This window comes from Melospiza georgiana, chromosome 5 (genome assembly GCF_028018845.1).
Source record: "Melospiza georgiana isolate bMelGeo1 chromosome 5, bMelGeo1.pri, whole genome shotgun sequence".
Classification (NCBI taxonomy): domain Eukaryota; kingdom Metazoa; phylum Chordata; class Aves; order Passeriformes; family Passerellidae; genus Melospiza; species Melospiza georgiana.
Window position 1 is genome coordinate 67,176,776 of NC_080434.1, and position 19,336 is coordinate 67,196,111.

The 19,336-nt window shown below is 56.7% G+C and overlaps 1 protein-coding gene across 1 annotated transcript in view; it reads right to left on the reverse strand.

The window, feature by feature from the left end:
- Window positions 1-9,621: 9,621 nt before the first annotated feature.
- Window positions 9,622-19,336, reverse strand: part of LOC131083915 (disintegrin and metalloproteinase domain-containing protein 33-like) — a 36,048-nt gene continuing 26,333 nt past the window's right edge. The window contains exons 17-24 of the mRNA XM_058024919.1: window positions 19,157-19,234; window positions 17,805-17,913; window positions 16,730-16,880; window positions 14,411-14,504; window positions 12,326-12,574; window positions 11,599-11,762; window positions 11,101-11,118; window positions 9,622-10,736 (exon numbers count right to left, since the gene is read on the reverse strand). Coding sequence (XP_057880902.1) covers window positions 10,685-10,736; window positions 11,101-11,118; window positions 11,599-11,762; window positions 12,326-12,574; window positions 14,411-14,504; window positions 16,730-16,880; window positions 17,805-17,913; window positions 19,157-19,234 — 915 coding nt within the window. The 3' untranslated portion in view covers window positions 9,622-10,684. The remainder of the gene's footprint in view (window positions 10,737-11,100; window positions 11,119-11,598; window positions 11,763-12,325; window positions 12,575-14,410; window positions 14,505-16,729; window positions 16,881-17,804; window positions 17,914-19,156; window positions 19,235-19,336) is intronic.

The following is a 19,336-nucleotide window of genomic DNA, read 5'->3' on the forward strand; positions in this document are numbered from 1 at the left end:
GGAGCCGAGCTGTCACCAATTAACACCCTCTTCTCACACCTCCCTGGCTGCGGGGAAAGCAGGAACAGACACCTGGGTGGGTTTGTTTCTCCTGCTCCAACAGAGAAACTCTCCCGGCTCAGCCCCACCAGGCTGAGGAAATGGATCTGTTCTCCACAAAGGCAGCAGAAAAACCGGAATGCAACCAGTGAGGAGACCCAGAGCAGGGACCAGATTCAGTTCCACACCACACTGTTGCAGACATCTTTTTATGGAAAATAATTTCCTTAGGATTTTTTCCTCCTGAGAAGCTGAGAGGCCTCAGGAACAAAATGTAAACATTGATTATCTGCTGTTGTGGAATGCAACAGGTGCATCTGTGATTGGTCTCATGTGGTTGTTTCTAATTAATGGCCAATCACAGTCAGCTGGCTCAGAGAGAGTCTGAGACAGAGCCTTTGTTATCATTCTTTCCTTTCTATTCTATTCTCAGCTAGCCTTCTGATGAAATTCTTTCTTCTACTCTTTTAGTATAGTTTTAATGTAATATATATCATAAAATAATAAATCAGCCTTCTGAAACATGGAGTCAGATCCTCATCTCTTCCCTCATCCAAGAATCCCTGTGAACACTGTCATGCCACACCAGATTCTGTCTCATTAAAAAACAACAGCAGGGTGGCATTTATGGGGTGCTGTGGGTGTTCTGAGGGTCTCCATCCATCCAGGGAAACATTCCCAGCAGGAGAGGAGCCAGCAGCAGCCAGGGAGGGGCCTGGGGTGCAGAGGGAGCTGCTGGTGCCCCGGGTGGGATGGGAGCACAGGAACCCTCCCGTGGACAGAGAAAAGAGCAACCTGGGGGAGGAGGGGATGGGGATGGGAAACCCAAGGCTTTGAGGAGGAGCAAACAGCTGAGGCAGGTGTGGACTGGGCTGGGGGTGAACCTCTGGGGGTGAATGGGACCTGGAGAGCTCCCACAGCTTTAACCCCCCAGCAATGGGGGCAATGCCCACCAGACACAGCCGCACCTCTCTGGATCAGGAAACCATGGAATATCCTGAGCTGGGGGGTATGCAAGGGACCATCAGCCCAGCTGCTGCCCAGGCCACCCCAAGAACCCACCCTGAGCACCAGGCATGGCTCAGTGGGACCCAGGGGGTTCTGGATGCAGTGGGGAAATCTCCCTTCCCTTCTGACCAAAGCTGGGGTTTGTAAAGGAGTCTGTTCTGGCTGGGTCTCTGGGATGGCCTCCAGAATCCTCCAGAACCCTGGGAAAGGAACCTGGGTGCTGAGCTCTGCCTGAGTTCCACCCTGAGCACCTTCTGCAGGGCCCTGAGCCTGCCCAGGGGGGCACAGGAGGCACACACAGCACCTGAGCCTGCCCAGGTGGGCACAGGGGGCACACACAGCACCCGAGCCTGCCCAGGTGGGCACAGGGATCACACACAGCACCCGAGCCTGCCCAGGTGGGCACAGGGATCACACACAGCACCTGAGCCTGCCCAGGGGGGCACAGGGGGCACACACAGCACCTGAGCCTGCCCAGGGGGGCACAGCGGGCACACACAGCACCTGAGCCTGCCCAGCTGGGCACACCTGGCTCAGTGCTCACACCCAGCACCAGTTAATCCCAGCAGGGCCCAGGTGAGCATACCTGGCTCAGGGATCAATCCCAGCACCAGGAAATCAATTCCAGCAGGGCTCACAGGTCCATTTCTGCACCTGCCATGGCAGTAGGGATGGGCATCCTGGGCCAGGGGAGGGTGAGCAAAGCTCTGTGATTAAGTGATTGAACTGAGGGAAAATCTTCCTCTGGACCCATCCCAAAGCTGTACTTTTCCATTTGTCACTGGCACATCACTGGAACAAAATGAACACATTTTGTTTACGTGGGTACTGCTTCCCATTTAAAATAAATACTTTTGTGTTTTAAGCTGAAGTGAAACAAGGGAAATATTGTTTCAAACAGAGACATCAAATGGTTTTTCTTGGGGGGAAAAGGTAAATTGAAGCTTTTCTCCTTCAAAATTGTCTGGCTTGGTTATTTCAACCCAAACAAGGGACTGAGATTGATATAGAACCACAGCATGTTGCAGGTGACCTGAAAGTGGATCTGCCAGTGTAAAAAGTTCCAAGTGAAAATGTTTTCCTGGCTCCACAACAATTGATTCCTGAGCAGAATTAGGATTTACAGCCTGGGCCACACAGGTTAATCCACCCCCCCCCAAACCCAGTGAAATCCTTTTGGAACACAATGGGGAAGAGGAGAAGGGGGGCGGGGAAATCTGCAGGGGAAAGAAAGGAGCAGATACAGAAGGCTCTGGTATCCACTTAACTTGAAAATGAGAAAGAAAGCAGGTTGAGAACAGGACAATTAGAGCCTGAACATCACAGACCTTTCCAAAACGGAGAGACAGCAGGGGGAATTAATGGACAGAAATGCAACCCAGTAATTAATTGATAAATGGCATTAGAGAGTTTTCTAAAGAAGGAGAGGCCAACGTGACTTATCTTCCCCGAGGCAGGAGACAATTTCTCCCTCCTTTCACCTTGCAGATAAGGACAGAGAAGGGGGAAGATTCCCCTTGGAGGCTCCAGAGGAGTCTGGAAGGTGAGGACAAAGCAGAAGCAAAGGCCCCAGCTGCAGCACGGGGCAGCGAGGAGGAGCAGCTGGGGAGGAACAGCCTGGAACCAGCCATGGGGTGATTCCTCCTGCAGGATGGGGCACAGGGGGAAACAGGAGTGAAGCATTGCTGGGGCAAAGACAGGGGATCACAGCCCGCAGGAGAGGCACCAGGGCTGGGCTCAGCTCCCTGGGCACTGGGGCAGCTCTGCAGGGAGAGCACACCCTGTCCTGTGAGGAGCTGCCCTGAACTGCCCTGGAACTGCAATGGGCAATGGATCCCCTGCACAGGGCAATGGATCCCCTGGAAAATGGATCCCCCTGGGCAATGGATCCCCTGCACAGGGCAATGGATTCCCTGGGCAATGGATCTCCCTGGACAGGACAATGGATCCCCTGGGCAATGGATCCCCTGGGCAATGGATCCCCTGGGCAATGGATCCCCCACACAGGGTAATAGATCCCCCTGGGCAATGGATCCCCTGGGCAATGGATCCCCCGGGCAATGGATCCCCTGCACAGGACAATGGATCCCCTGGACAGGACAATGGATGCCCCTGGAAAACTGATCCCCCAGACAATGGATCCCCAGGCAATGGATCCCTTGGGCAATTGATCCCCTGCACAGGACAATGGATCCCCTGGACAATGGATCCCCAGGACAATGGATCCCCTGGGCAATGGATCCCCTGGGCAATGGATCCCCTGAAAATTGATCCCATGCACAGGACAATGGATCCCATGCACAGGACAATGGATCCCCAGGACAATGGATCCCCTGACAATGGATCCCTTGGACAATGGATCCCCTGCACAGGACAATGGATCCCCTGCACAGGACAATGGATCCCCTGGGCAATGGATCCCCTGCACAGGACAATGGATCCCCTGGAAAATGGATCCCCCTGGGCAATGGATCCCCTGGGCAATGGATCCCCTGAAAATGGATCCCCTGCACAGGGCAATGGATCCCCTGGACAATGGATCCCCAGGACAATGGATCCCCTGGGCAATGGATCCCCTGGGCAATGGATCCCCTGAAAATGGATCCCCTGCACAGGACAATGGATCCCCTGCACAGGACAATGGATCCCCTGGAAAATGGATCCCCTGGACAATGGATCCCCTGGAAAATTGATCCCCTGGGCAATGGATCCCCTGGACAATGGATCCCCCTGGGCAATGGATCCCCTGCACAGGACAATGGATCCCCTGGAAAATGGATCCCCCTGGGCAATGGATCCCCTGCACAGGACAATGGATTCCCCTAGAAAATTGATTCCCCTGGACTATGGACCCCCCTGGACTTGGATCTCCTGGAAAATGGATCCCCTGGACAATGAATCCCTTGCGTTGGACAATGGATCCCCTGCACAGGACAATGGATCCCCTGGACCATGGATCCCCTGGACAATGGGTGCCCTGCACAGGGCAGAGGCCAGCTCTGGGCTCTCCAGCTGCCCCTGGTGTCCCCCGTGCCCAGCCCGGGTGACAGAGCTGCTGTCACCTCCTGAGCTGTCCCAGCAGTGCCTCCGGCCCCAGAGGTGCCCAGCAGTGCAGAAGTTATTTCTTCAAGGCTGAATGAGCACAAAAACGGAGGCACTGCCCTGCTGCCCTGCCAGAGCCTCTCTGTTCCCAGCCACGCTGGATCCCTGGGGCAGGAGCCCCTGGATGGGAGCACAGGAATTCCAGAGCCAGAGTGTCACTGCTCCTGTCACAGCCAGGCACAGCCAGGGCTCCACTCAGTCACCTGGACCAGGTGTCTTGTGTCATCCCAGAGGTGAGCAGGACTCCTCCAGCTGCCAGGGCCTGGAGGGGCTGCGGGAGAGCTGGAGAGGGACTGGGGACAAGGGACAGAGGGACAGGAGCCAGGGAATGGCTCCCACTGGGAAAGGGCAGATTGGGCTGGGATCTTGGCAAGGAATTGCTGGCTGGGAGGGTGGGCAGGGGCTGGGCTGGAATTCCCAGATTTGCTGGGGCTGCCCCTGGATCCCTGGCAGTGTCCAAGGCGAGGTTGGACACTGAGGCTTGGAGCAGCCTGGGACAGTGAGAGATGTCCCTGCCATGGCAGGGTGGCACTGGGTGGGATTTAGGGTCCCTTCCCATCCATCCATCCATCCATCCATCCATCCATCCATCCATCCATCCATCCATCCATCCATCCATCATCCATCCATCCATCCATCCATCCATCCCCACTCCAGGGCCCATTCCCAACCCAGGCAGGGACATTTCGCATCCCAGACAGCTCCATGGTGCTGGAGGCTCAGGGCAGGAGTTTCTGCAGCCACCATGGGGCTGTCCCTGAGCCCTGGGCCTGTCCCTCCTGCCAGGGCTGTCCCAGCTCTGTTTGTTGTTACCCTCCCTGCCAGGGCTGTCCCATCTCCACGGCTCTTTGTTTGTTTTTCCCTCCCTTCCAGGCTGGGCTGGCTCTGAGCTCTCCCCAGGACGATCAGTGCTGCCTTTGGAGCCTTTCTGCTCCTTGTTCAAATTGATTTTCTTTTGCTCCTGCTCAGAAAGGGAAGGGAAGAAAAGCACACAACAAAAAACCCCAAAGAGCTCCAGCCAAGGGAACATCAAAGGAGCTGAGCTGTTTTTGCACTGCTGTGAAAAGGCAAACATGCACAGACAAACTGCAGCAGTGATGATAATGGAGGGCTGGGAACAGAGCCCTGCAGAGGGCCTGGCTCAGGCCCGGGGTGTTTGCAGCACAAAAGCTGCACCCTCCCGGGAAAGGCTCTGCTGAGGAGCCTGGGAAGCCCTGCCAGGAGTGGTTTGGAGCCCAAAGAATGCCCAAGCTTTGTCTCACAGCCACAGCTCTCCTTCCTGCAAAGGGCAGCCAGGGGCACAAACCCAGCAGGACGGAGAAGAAAACAGCAGAAAAACCCGCCTGGATTTGTGCGATGGGCAGAAACTGAGGCTGCTCACCCACAGCTGCTCTGGGCTTACCAGGCCAAGCCAGCAGAGTGGCTTTGGTCACCTCAGGCCAGTGGAGAGCAGGTCCCTGCTGTCACACGTCCCTGGGTGACACCTGGACCCTGCCCTGTGAGTGTGAGCTGCTGGATGCACTCAGCCCTGACCATCCCAGGGGACCTTCCTCAGCACAGGCCCTGAAGGAGCCCCAGCCCTGGAGACCCTCACTGGCACTGCCACAGGTCCTGTCCTGCAGTGCCACCTCTGCACTGTCACCTCTGCCCTGGAGACCCTCACTGCCACTGCCACGTGTCCTGCACTGTCACCTCTGCCCTGCTTCCCTCATTGTCAGTGCCACACACCCTGCCCTGCACTGTCACCACTGCCCTGGAGACCCTCCCTGGCACTGTCACAGCCACACACCCTGCCCTGCACTGTCACCACTGCCCTGGAGACCCTCCCTGGCACTGTCACAGCCACACACCCTGCCCTGCACTGTCCCCTGTGCCCTGCTGTGAGTGGGATTGTTCTCCTGCTCCCCGTGCACACAGAGGAGCTGATGCACAGCACTCAATCCCTGTAATTCCATGTTTGTGCTCTGTAATCCCATTTCTGACAGACCCATTGGTGGCTCTAAGCAGGGAGGTGCAGCCCTGGATGCCAGGCATGGCTGGACAGAGCCATCCCCTCCTGCCAAAGCCACACAGCAGAGAGAGCAGGGCTGCAGGATGATGAATGGCCCGAGTTCCTGCTGCAGGAGCTTCTTCATTAACTGCTCCACTGCCTTTTCCCTCTCCTCTTTGATTTTCCCTTTGGCTCTGAGCATGTCTGGCTGCCTGCAGCTCCGAGTGCCCAGGATGTGCTGTGCTGCCTGCCTGGGGCTGCTGCTCCTGCTCCAGGTGTCCATCCCCCTCATCTCCTCTCCTCCAGCCCAGGATGCTGCAGGAAGGGAGAAAATAAAAGGGAAGAGAAAGTTAAAAAGAAAGAAAAAAAAAAAAAAGGATGAGAAAAAAAAAATGAATTGTTCAAAAATAATTGGGCAGCATGCTCAGGCACAGGGTGGGGTTGTAGGAGAGTCCTGTGCAGGGCTGGATGATCCTGGTGTGCCCAGCTCAGGATATTCTGTGTTTTACAGCTCACATCAGCACTGTCACCTTGTCCTGCAGCCCAGGGGACAGAGCCTGGGCCAGGCCAGGCCACCACAGCAGACTGGGCAGACTGGGGCACCTCCAGCTGGGGCTCCAGGGAGCCAAGGAGGGAACGTCTTGTCCCCAGGTGGCTCCCCCAGAGTGCCCAGGAAGGGCTCCTGTCACTGTCACATTTCCTGAAAAATCCCTTTGCAGGATTTCCTCTCCTGGGAAGCTGAGAAGCCTCAGAGAAAAATGCAAACAATAATTCTCTGATTGCTTCTCCTGTGTTTGCTGCTTTGGGATGTGAGTTGGACATTGTTTACCAACTGGTCATTGTTTCATTGGTTTAATGTGAATTGTTTTAACTTAATGACAAATCACAGCCAGCTGTGTGGAGGTTCTGGAGAGAGTCATGAGTTCTTCATTAGCATCTTGTTAAGCCTTCTCTCTGTGTCCTTTCTCTATTCTTTAGTATTGTTTTAGTATAGAATTATATTATATTATATTATATTATATTATATTATATTATATTATATTATATTATATTATATTATATTATATTATATTATATTTATTATATTATATTTATTATATTATATTATATTATATTAACCTTCTAAGAACATAGAGTCAGATTCACCTTTCCTTCCCATGACAGGGGACCCCAAAAATACCACAGGCTCCAGCTGCTGCAGCCCTGGGAGCCACTGGGACCCCCTGTCTGTCCCCTCCGTCACCTGTGCCTCCTGACCCCGGGCACACCCTGAGGGGCTCAAGGCTGTCACAGCTCCCTGGTGGGGCCAGCACAGCTGGGACAGGGCTGGAGGCTCCGTTTGACATCTGAGGGGAGCCAGGGCCTGGAAAAGGGGAGCCAAGGTGTGGAGAGGGGAACCAAGGCAGGGAGACAGAGACAACACCTGCCTGAGGTCAAGAGATGCTGAACAACTTCAGGGGTGGGTGACAGAGAGCCCTGAATGGCCAGGGGGTGCAGGCACAGAATCCTGGAATGGGCTGGGTGGGAAGGGATCCTAAGTCCCACCCAGTGCCACTCCTGCCATGGCAGGGACACCTCCCACTGTCCCAGGTAAATCCAATCTGGCCTCGGACACTGCCAGGGATCCAGGGTCAGCCACAGCAAATCTGGGAATTCCAGCCCAGCCCCTGCCCACCCTCCCAGCCAGCAATTCCTTGCCAAGATCCCAGCCCAATCTCCCCTTTCCCAGTGGGAGCCATTCCCTGGCTCCTGTCCCTCTGTCCCTTGTCCCCAGTCCCTCTGCAGCTCTCCTGGAGCCCCTCCAGGCCCTGCCAGGGGCTCTGAGCTCTGCCTGGAGCCTTCCCTTCTCCAGGGGAGCATTCCCAGCCCTTCACCTGTTCCACTGATAAAGGGAAAGGTCCGCAGGGAGAAGCTGAAGCTCATCAGGAGCCATCAGCAGGTTCCTGCCCAGGGGATGATTTTAATGGGTTTGTAAATGACGGGGCAGGGGAGGAAGATGAAGGAGAAAAGCCGCGCTGGGGGAGGCGATCCCGGCAATCGGAGGAGCCCGAGCAGAGGGTTCCTGGCATCCGCTGCTATTCCCTGCCATCTGCTGCCATCTAGTGCCAGCGGGCACCCAAACCCTCCCGGACCCCAAACCCGAGCACTGCCCGGCCCTTGGATCCGTCCCGCAGTGGGTGTGGCAGGATGGACACACCCAGCTGCACAGCTGGGCACACCTGGGCACAGCTGGGCCAGCAGAGAGCATCGAGCTGCAGCCCTGAACGGATCCCACACTCCTGCCTGAGGATGGGATGGGATGGGAGAATGGGATGGGATAATGGGATGGGATAATGGGATGGGATAATGGGATGGGATAATGGGATGGGATAATGGGATGGGATGATGGGATAAGGGGATGGAATGGGCCCTGGGCCAGCCCCGCTGGGCAGCAGCCCTGAGGTACAAATGGGCTCTGCCAACCCCTTCCCAGCCTGAAGAACACAGCCGGAGCCCCCTGACCCCATGTGACAGTGTGACAGAGTGTGACCCAGTGTGGCCCGATGTGACAGAGTGACCCAGTCCTGCACTGCTGGGGGAGCATGGAGGGGGCACTGCCCAGCCCTGCCTCCACACCAGGGCCAGAGGAAGGGCCTGTGATGGCCAGGAAGGTGGCACTGGTGGGCCAGAGTCCCAGCCCAGGGACACTGATCTCGAGATCACCCCCAACCAACCCCCTTCCCTTCCAGCCCCCGTCCCTTCCATCCTCAGTGACACTGGTTTTCTGATTTTGTTATCAGACTAAGAGACATTGAATCCTTGATCCCAGCTGAATATCCATGAACCACGAAAGATATGGGGGTACCAGGGGTCACAGAACCCCAGGATCACTGAGGCTGGAAAATCCCTCCAAGGTCACCCAGCCCAATCTGTGCCCGTTCCCCCCTTGTCCCTAGTCCAGAGCCCTGAGTGCCACCTCCAGCCCTTTCTTGGACACCTCTGGGGATGGGGACCCCACACTGCCCTGGGCAGCTCCTGCCAAAGCCTCACCACCCTTTCCATGGAGAAATTCCTCCTGAGGATGCTTCAGGGAGCACCCAGGTGTGACCCAACAATTCCAGAACACAGCCCAAGGTAAGGACAGCTTGGGTTAAGGCAGCCTCACCCACAGGCTGGGGACAATGGGGACACTGGGGACAATGGAAGCCCAGAGCAGCTGCCTGAGGGCTCTCCCTGAAACTACATCATGGCTGGACACATCCCAAAGGATTTTCCCCAGGTCAGATGGGATCTGACAGGTCACACCCAGCTGGATCCCAGGTTACAAGACCCTGGGATCTGCCTGCCCTGGTGTGGGCAGAGCCCTGGAGATGCCCTGGTGCCTGAAGGCTCAGGGGACAGGGAGCAAGAAAAGAGCCAGAGGAGCCAGGGGACTTTTCCAAGTCTTTGTTGTTGTCTCAGACCCTGATCGAGCCGCAGGTCAAGTCACAGGAAAGTGGCACCAACTGTGCAGGTCAACAGCACCTTGGACAGAGGGGTGGGAGCCCTGGAGAGCCCCTTTGTCACACCTCACAACAGCCCTGTGAGGTAGGAAACACCCCCAGAGGGGCACTGAGGCACAGAGAGATGCAGAGGCTTGGCCAGGGCGGGGACAAGCCACCGGCACAGGCAGGAGTTTCCTGCTCTGGTTCCTGCTCATGGCTCCTTCCCCTGGCAGTGTGAGCAGCTCCTGGAGCCTCTGCTGGGCCTGGCAGGAACAGGCAGCGCTGTGAGGGATCCTGAGCCCCTCAGGAGCACCCTGGGAGCAGCTGCCATGGGCACTTTGGGTGTTGAGACACTCCCAGACAGTTCCTCCTTCCAGGTGAGCCTGGGATTGTCACCTGGAGCTGCCTTTCCTTGTGCAGTGGGACAGGAGGTCAGGGGAGCCTGAGAACTTGGATCCTTCATGGAACTGTCCCAGCACTGCGTGGCCCAGCCCAAACTGGGCACCAGGGTTCTGTCATGGCAAACATCCCCCCGAGAGGTGCCCAGCGTGGAGCTGCAGGCTGGGGGCTGCAGGCCTGGAGGAGGAGGAGGAGGTAGCTGCAAGGACATCACGCTGTCACCAGCATCTTCCATCGGTGGGGATGGTCACTGCCCCAGCCACCCCCTCCCAGCCCGTGTGCAATGTCCAGAGAAGTGAAGCTGGGAGGGAGATGGGCCAGGAAACAGTGCCAAGAGCCACGGTGGAATCTGCATGATGGACACCCCACCTCAGCCAGCCCTGGTCCAGTCGTGGTGGGATCTCCATCATGGACATCCCACCTCAGCCAGCCCTGGTCCAGCCGTGGTGGGATCTCCATCGTGGAAACACAACCTCAGCCAGCCCTGGTCCAGCTGTGTACCAATGTCCCCTCTCACCCCACCGCTACAGTTTGTGTGCTGAATACAAATTCTGTCTTACAAAAATAGTCCTCTGGTATCAAAAGGGTTACTAAAACAAGAGCCCTGTGGCCACAGCAGTGCAAATCAGGAGAGCCAGCTCAGGAAGGGAGGTCAGGGATTGTCCCAGGTGTCCTGGGACTGTCACTTCTTTGAGGAGAAGGAGGTTGACTGGGCTTTGATGGCTGGGACTGGCCTGGAGCAAGAGGAAAGAGAAAGGAGACAACAGGTTTGAGTGCAAGCACCAGACACCCACCAGCCCCAGCACCCCCTCCCCTGGTCAGGAATTCTCCAGGCACATGAGCCTGCCTGTCAGGAGAGGGTCCCCTGAGGCTCCCCTGCCCCACGCCCAGAGTAGTCAGCAGTGCAGGAGAGCTGGGAGCACAAGTGGCACTGTCAAGGACTTGGCTTTATCCCCCAACTCCAAACAAACCCCACATCCTCATCCTCTGGGACACAGGTGCCCCATTGGAGTGCCCAGAGGGACCATGTCCCATCCAGGAGCCTTGCACAGGGGTCTTCCCAGCCCAGCACAGGGGTCTGTGAATGTCCTCACTCACCTTTGAGGTGGCATCGGTCTGCAGGGGGAAAGATGAGAGAGCATCAGCGTAGAGAGCATCAGCATCCATCCCTGCACTCCCTTATCCCCAACAGTCCTCATCCCCAGCATCCACCCCAGCATTCCCTCATTCCCAGCGTCCATCCCTGCATTCCCTCATCCCCAGTGTCCATCCCTGCATTCCCTCATCCCCAGCATCCATCCCTGCACTCCCTCATCCCTGCACTCCCTCGTCCCCAGAACTCCCTGATTCCCTGCACTCCCTCATCCCCAGTGTCCATCCCTGCACTCCCTCATCCCCAGCAGTCCCACAGCTCCCCCCAGGCCAGGGGCACTCCCAAGGGCTGGCACTCCCTCCCTCCCTCCCTCTCTGGCACCTTGGTCCCCCCTTGGCCACCCCATGGACCTGCTGCAGCCCTTTGGAGTGTCCCTCCCTCGGCCCCCACCATGCCCACAGCCAGAGCCCAGCCCTGGGTGCCCCCCAGCTGCCCTCACTCACTTTATTGGCCTCATGGCAGGGCTGGAGGCGCTGGTGCTGGGCACCCTGGGGCTGGAGGGAGGGACCATGACCAGCAGGGTCTGTCCGGGGGCAGGGGGCAGCTCCTTGGCCAGGAGGGGGCTGCCCGGCAGCGGCCGGCGCGGGGCTCCGTGCTTGGGGGGCACCTGGCATCAGAGGGCACAGACAGAGCCCTTAGGGGGCAGCCAGGGAGACCCTTGGGGCCACCTGGCATGGCAGAGGGCACAGCAGAGACAGAGCCCTTAGGGGAGCATTCAGGGAACCCTACAGACCTCCCTCCCCACAGAGGTGAGAGCCTTAAAAGCACAGAACAACACCCAAAAAACCCCTAAAGCACCCTAGGTGTGATGGGGCTCCTGCAATGTCAGCCCAGGTGCAGCCTCAGGGGGCGGGGACAGATCCTGAACAGAGCCCAGCCCGACCCAGAGAGGCCAGGAGCTCACCTGTGTCTGGGAGGGGGGACACAGCTCACCTGTGGGGTCCCTGAGCACAGTTCACCTGTGTCCCCCCCATCAGATTTCACCTGTGGGCTCCTGACAGGGCTGCAGGGCAGAGCTCACCTGTGTCTCCCCCAGCACAGCTCACCTGTGTCCCCCCATCAGAGCTCACCTGTGGGGTCCCCCAGCACAGCTCACCTGTGTCCCCCCATCAGAGCTCACCTGTGGGGTCCCCCAGCACAGCTCACCTGTGTCCCCCCATCAGAGCTCACCTGTGGGCTCCTGACGGGGCTGCAGGGCAGAGGTTTCCTGGGCGGCGGCAGCTTGGCCTGGGGGGCGCCGCCGGCCTTGGCGGGGCCCGGGGGGGATTTGGCGGCCGGGGGTGGGGGCCGGGCGGGTCGGGGGTCCCTGGGCCGGGGGGGGATGCCCAGGGGGGCCGGGCGGAGCGGGTGCACCACGTTGATGGGCTGGGAGCCAGGCTGGGCAGCAGCAGGCCGGGGCAGGAACGCGCTCCGAGGGCCCTGAGAGAGGGAGAAAGGGAAAAAGGAGAGAAAAGCACAGCTGGGGGAGCATCCTTGAGGTATCTGCTCCAGGTGCTCAACAGCAGCTGTGTCCCTGAGCGCTGGGCTCCAGGGAGCTGCAGGAGGAGCTCTGGACACCTCCTGGGGCCAGCACTGTCACCAGCCCAGCCAAACACCGAGCATGGTCAGTGCTGAGCCTGGCAGCCCTGATGGGTGGGTTTGATGGGCTTGGAGATGGACACTGGAGGGTGTGTGTCCCCACAGACAGGGGGAACTGTGGGAATCCGCAAAATTAGAGGGGAAATTAGAGGGGAAAGCTGCAAAAGGCAGGCCTCGGATACAGCAGAACTGTGAGTAGAGCTAAAGTAGCAGCCATGAGTTAGGTCAGCAGAAGAAGTATTTAAACTGTAGAAAAGCAAGGGCAAATAGAACAATGGTCTGTGTATTAACACTTGTCAGAATAGCTCTGTAAGCTACAGAAAAGTTCATCTAGCAAGATATTAGGAAGGTTAAAGCTTAATAATGGAGCTCTGTGCATTGTGTTTTAAGGCTCACAAGCAGGTATTGTATTCAAAATAAGCAAGCATTGTTTTAACAAAAGGTACGTGTGCTTATGGTGATTGAATAGAACTACTGTCAATATAGAACATATACTGTACAGATATAAATACTGTCAATGTGCTTTTGCTTTGTGTGATTGGTCAAGAACCTTATAAAGTAAGTTGTAACATTAAGTTCTGTGTCTGCTGCCTGGAATGTGAGCTGCTAGCATCTTCCCATTGTCATAACCATGTAATGAGAGTGATGCTGAAAAATAAAGCAGCTCGAGGTGCTTTCAGCAGCAGCCCCGTCTTGTTCATGTCTGTAAATAGCCCCCCTTGCCAACATCACTTGGGGTGCCTGCTCCAGGTGCTCAACAGCAGCTGTGTCCCTGAGGCCTGGGCTCCAGGGAGCTGCAGGAGGAGCTCTGGGACCCCTGTGGGGCCAGCACTGTCACCAGCCCAGCCAAACGCTGAGCATGGTCAGTGCTGAGCCTGGCAGCGCTGATGGGTGGGTTTGATGGGCTTGGAGATGGACACTGGAGGGCATCTCCATCCTTCCTGAGCCTGTGATTCTGGGTTTGCTCCTCACCAACCCCATGGGAACACACAAGGGTGAGAAAGGGGCTGGAGACCAGAGCAGGGTCAGCTCTGCTGAATGCACACCAATTTCCAGCAGGTGGGAGACATCATCAAAAAAAACCTGAATTCTTCCTGAATTCAGCCCTGGTGCCCAAAAAGCACCAATGCAGGTTCAAAGTTAAAAATTCACTGAAGTGTGGTACAGAATAAATAAAAGAACTGGAAAATGAGGGAATAGCCAAATGAAGGAACCACCAAAATCTGCAGCAGTGACCCAAGAAGGAAGAACAGGACGCCATAAATCAAACTACAAAGCCAAAGACCAACTGTGTTTGAATTTTGGGCTCATTAACATCAGAAAATACCCCCAACATAGGCTGTGATCATCCCTCACTCCCATCTATCCCTTTTCCATATGGGAAGTTTCCCAGTGGAGGCTCCTGGTGATCACCAGGGGACTTTGAGCTCAACAAACTCAATTTTAGGAGGGATGGGCACACCTGGCCAGGGGCTCAGTGCAGACCTAGGGCAGGACCAGCACAGGGCACCAGGGCTTGCCCAGTTCCTGGGAGCAGATGTGACACTCACAGACTTCACATCCCAGCTGGGAATCAAACCTGGCAGCTGAGTTATCCCTGACTGAGCTATCACTCACTTTAGTCAGTTATCACTGACCCTAGTCAGTTATCCCTGACCCTACTGAGTTATCACTGACCTTAGAGGGGTGGCTGGAGGCTGAAATGTTCCTCAGGGTGAAAGCAGCTTTGGCATGGGCACTGCTTGACTTCCGACCCACGGACTTGTTCCTGCTGGGAATTTGGGACACGGCAAAATAAAGCAACCAGGGGAGCACCAACTGCCCCAAAAACGCTGCCCATCAGCTCCTGTATCAATTAACACCTCATTAACAGCCAGCCCTCGCTGCTGGGCAGCAGGGATGGTCAGTGCGTGATGGGCAACAGGGATGGTCAATGTGTGACAGGGATGGTCAGTGTGTGACAGGGATGGTCAGTGTGTGACAGGGATGGTCATTCTGTGACAGGGATGGTCAGTGTGTGACAGGGATGGTCAGTGTGTGTGACAGGGATGGTCATTCTGTGACAGGGATGGTCAGTGTGTGTGACAGGGATGGTCAGTGTGTGACAGAGATGGTCAGTGTGTGTGACAGGGATGGTCAGTGTGTGTGACAGGGATGGTCAGTGTGTGACAGGGATGGTCAGTGTGTGTGACAGGGATGGTCATTCTGTGACAGGGATGGTCAGTGTGTGACAGGGATGGTCATTCTGTGACAGGGATGGTCAGCGTGTGACAGGGATGGTCAGTGTGGGACAGGGATGGTCATTCTGTGACAGGGATGGTCAGTGTGTGTGACAGGGATGGTCATTCTGTGACAGGGATAGTCATTATGTGACAGGGATGGTCAGTGTGTGTGACAGGGATGGTCAGTGTGGGACAGGGATGGTCATTCTGTGACAGGGATAGTCATTATGTGACAGGGATGGTCAGTGTGTGACAGGGATGGTCAGTGTGTGTGACAGGGATGGTCAGTGTGTGACAGAGATGGTCAGTGTGTGTGACAGAGATGGTCAGTGTGTGACAGAGATGGTCAGTGTGTGTGACAGGGATGGTCAGTGTGTGTGACAGGGATAGTCATTATGTGACAGGGATGGTCAGTGTGTGACAGGGATGGTCAGTGTGTGACAGGGATAGTCATTATGTGACAGGGATGGTCATTCTGTGACAGGGATGGTCAGCGTGTGACAGGGATGGTCATTCTGTGACAGGGATGGTCAGTGTGGGACAGGGATGGTCAGTGTGTGTGACAGGGATGGTCATTCTGTGACAGGGATGGTCAGTGTGTAACAGGGATGGTCAGTGTGTGACAAGGATGGTCAGTGTGTGACAGGGATGGTCATTCTGTGACAGGGATGGTCAGTGTGTGTGACAGGGATGGTCAGTGTGTGACAGGGATGGTCAGTGTGTTACAGGGATGGTCATTCTGTGACAGGGATGGTCAGCGTGTGACAGGGATGGTCATTCTGTGACAGGGATGGTCATTCTGTGACAGGGATGGTCAGTGTGGGACAGGGATGGTCAGTGTGGGACAGGGATGGTCAGTGTGTGTGACAGGGATGGTCATTCTGTGACAGGGATGGTCAGTGTGGGACAGGGATGGTCAGTGTGTGTGACAGGGATGGTCATTCTGTGACAGGGATGGTCAGTGTGGGACAGGGATGGTCAGTGTGGGACAGGGATGGTCAGTGTGTGTGACAGGGATGGTCAGTGTGTGACAGGGATGGTCAGTGTGGGACAGGGATGGTCAGTGTGTGTGACAAGGATGGTCAGTGTGTGTGACAGGGATGGTCAGTGTGTGACAGGGATGGTCAGTGTGTTACAGGGATGGTCATTCTGTGACAGGGATGGTCAGTGTGTGACAGGGATGGTCAGTGTGTGACAGGGATGGTCATTCTGTGACAGGGATGGTCAGTGTGTGACAGGGATGGTCAGTGTGTGTGACAGGGATGGTCATTCTGTGACAGGGATGGTCAGTGTGTGACAGGGATGGTCATTCTGTGACAAGGATGGTCAGTGTGTGACAGGGATGGTCAGTGTGTGTGACAGGGATGGTCAGTGTGTGTGACAGGGATGGTCATTCTGTGACAGGGATGGTCATTCTGTGACAAGGATGGTCAGTGTGTGACAAGGATGGTCAGTGTGTGATGGGCAAGGAAAGAATTCTCATTGATTCCAGGCCACCTCCTCCCCTCCCTGGGACTGTCCTGCCCAGAGGACCATCGGTGTCCTGGGCTCAGGGAATTGCTGAGAGCTCTGGGTTCCCCAGGTCAGTCTGTCCAGCCCCCAGAGCAGTCTCACAGCAGAGCAGAAGCTCTGGGTTTCCCAGCACAGTCTGTCCAGCCGCCAGAGCAGTCTCACACTGCAACAGGGGCTGTGCAGCCCCAGCCCCTGCCAGGCAGGGTGAAACCAGCCCAGGCTGCCCTGGGTGCAGGGAGGGAAGGGTTGGGGGTGTGCCCACCTGCAGGCGCCGTGGGCCCGGACCCTGCTCTCCTGGATCCACCTGGCCAGCAGGGAGTTCTCCTGGCGGTACCAGTAGCAGATGCTGAGCGTCAGGGCGGGCAGCAGGAACAGCGAGATGACCACCAGGGCGATCAGGATGGACTCGTGGGCTGCCAGGGGAGCACAGGGGCCACTGAGGGGCTGGGACAGACAGCAGCCCCCAGCCCTGCTCGTGGTGACCCCATTGTCCATTGCTGGTCAGCAGAGCTGGCACATCCCTGCTGGCGCCACTCTGGGAAGGGACCCTCCCTCGGTGGCCTCTGGTGGCAGTGGGTGCCACCAACAGCCAGAGCTGGGCACACACTGTGGGGCTGCTTGCGTGCCACAGACAACTTTATGAAAAAACCTTTCCTTAGGATTTTTCCTCCTGAGAAGCTGGGAGGCCTCAGGAACAAAATGTAAACAATGGTTATCTGCTGCTGTGAGATGCAACAGGTGCATCTGTGATTGGCCCATGTTAGATGTTTGTAATTAATGGCCAATCACAAGGAGCTGGCTCAGGCTCTCTGTCCGAGCCACAAACCTTTGTTATCATTCTTTCCCATTCTATTCTTAGCCAGCCTTCTGATGAGAACCTTTTCTTCTATTCTTTTAGTACCGTTTTAATGTAATATATATCATAAAATAATAAATCAAGCCTTCTGAAACAGAGTCAGATCCACGTCTCTTCCCTCATCCAAGAACCCCTTTGAACACTGTCACACCTGCACAGGCCCCTCTGGGAGCCCCCAGCCCTCCCTGGGACCCACTGCAGCCCAGGAGCGCTCAGGACACGGAGACAGTTTGACTGACGGTGGCTCTGCACAGGGATAGTGTGACTCGGACTCACCATGGCTCTGCACGGGGACAGTGTGACACTCACCATGGCTCTGCACGGGGACAGTGTGACACTCACCATGGCTCTGCACGGGGCTGCTGTCCACGCTGCCCCCCAGCCCCTCTGGGAGCCCCCAGCCCTCCCTGGGCCCTGCTGCAGCCCAGGAGCCCTCAGGGCATGGGGACACACTCAGGGCACAGGGACAATTGTGACTCACTGTGGTTCTGCACGGGGCCGCTGTCCACGCTGCCCCCCAGCCCCGGCTTCTCGCAGAACGGGGGGGCCCAGCCGGGCTCACAGTGACAGTTCTTGTTGCTGTTGCACACCTGGGGACAGAGCACAGGGCTGGCATGTGTGCAATGGGGGTCCACGGGGCAGCAATGGAGAGATGGTGACACGAGTCTGGGCTGAAGGAGCTTCACCCCTGACAATGCTCCCGCTTGGGCATCACAGAATCCTGGAATGGTTTGGGATCAGGGAAGGAGCTTAAATCCCATCCCATCCCACTATCCCAGGCTGCTCCAGCCCCAGTGTCCAACCTGGCCTTGGGCACTGCCAGGGATCCAGGGGCAGCCCCAGCAAATCTGGGAATTCCAGCCCAGCCCCTGCCCACCCTGCCAGGGAACAATTCCCAATTCCCAATATCCTATCTCCATCTCTTCTTTCAGTTTGAAGCCATTCCCCCTGCTCCTGTCCCTATCTGCCCATGTAAAAAGTCACCCTCCCTCTTCTTTATAAGCCCCTTTTAGTGCTGGAAGGTGCCAGAAGGTCCCCCCAGAACCTGCTCACCCACAGGCTGACCAACTGCAGCTCTGAGAGCCTGAGCCATGCTGGGCAGAACAAGGGGTAGGTGTGGATGTTTTACCTGTCACAGAAGGGTCAATCAGGTGTTTTATCTGTCACATCCAGAACCCAGCAGTGTCTGTTGCCCCATCTGACAGAGCCCTGCATGCACAGAGCTCAGACCTCTGTAACCTTTCAGCTTTGGAGAGCAGTGTGCCCTCCCCTCCCTGCCTTTCTGCTGTCCAGTTCTCCTTCCAGCTCTTGTTGTTCTGCTCTCAGAGCTCAGACTTCTGTAACTGTGCAGCTTTGGAGAACAGCTTTCCTCCCATTCCCTGAGCCACTGCCCTGCCTTTCTGCTGTCCACTTCTCCTTCCAGCACTTGTTCTGCTCTCAGGGGGACCCTGCACCTGCTCTGAGCTCCAAACACTCTCCAGCCCAAACCAGACCCTGAGCCAAGCTTTGCAGATGGCCCTGACACCAAAATCAATCCTGTTCCTCTCGCTGGGACATGGCTGAGCAAAGGTCCCAGCCCTGCCTGGGACAGGTCTGAGAGGCACAAATCCCCTGGGTCCCAGGGCCCATCCCTGTGGCAGACCCTGGGGCTGGCTCCCAGCCCTGTCCCTGATGCCAGGGGCTCCCTGGAGGTGCCAGCAGGTCCCATCCTCATGGCACACACTGGGGCTGGCTCCCAGCCCTCCCCTGATGCCAGGGACTCCCTGCAGGTCCCATCCCTGTGGCAGACACTCCCAGCCCTCCCCTGGCACCAGGGCTCCCAGCAGAGCTCACCCCGTGGCCGTGGCAGCGGGACACACACTTCTCCAGCTCGAACAGGGACGCGTTCTGGCACCGCCGGTCCTTGCACACCTGGGGGGACACATGAGAGGCTGAGGTCACACAGGGACCTGGACAGGCACAGCTGGGGGTGCTCCAGAGGGTTGGAGTGCTGGAAAATGCAGGTGGTGAAAT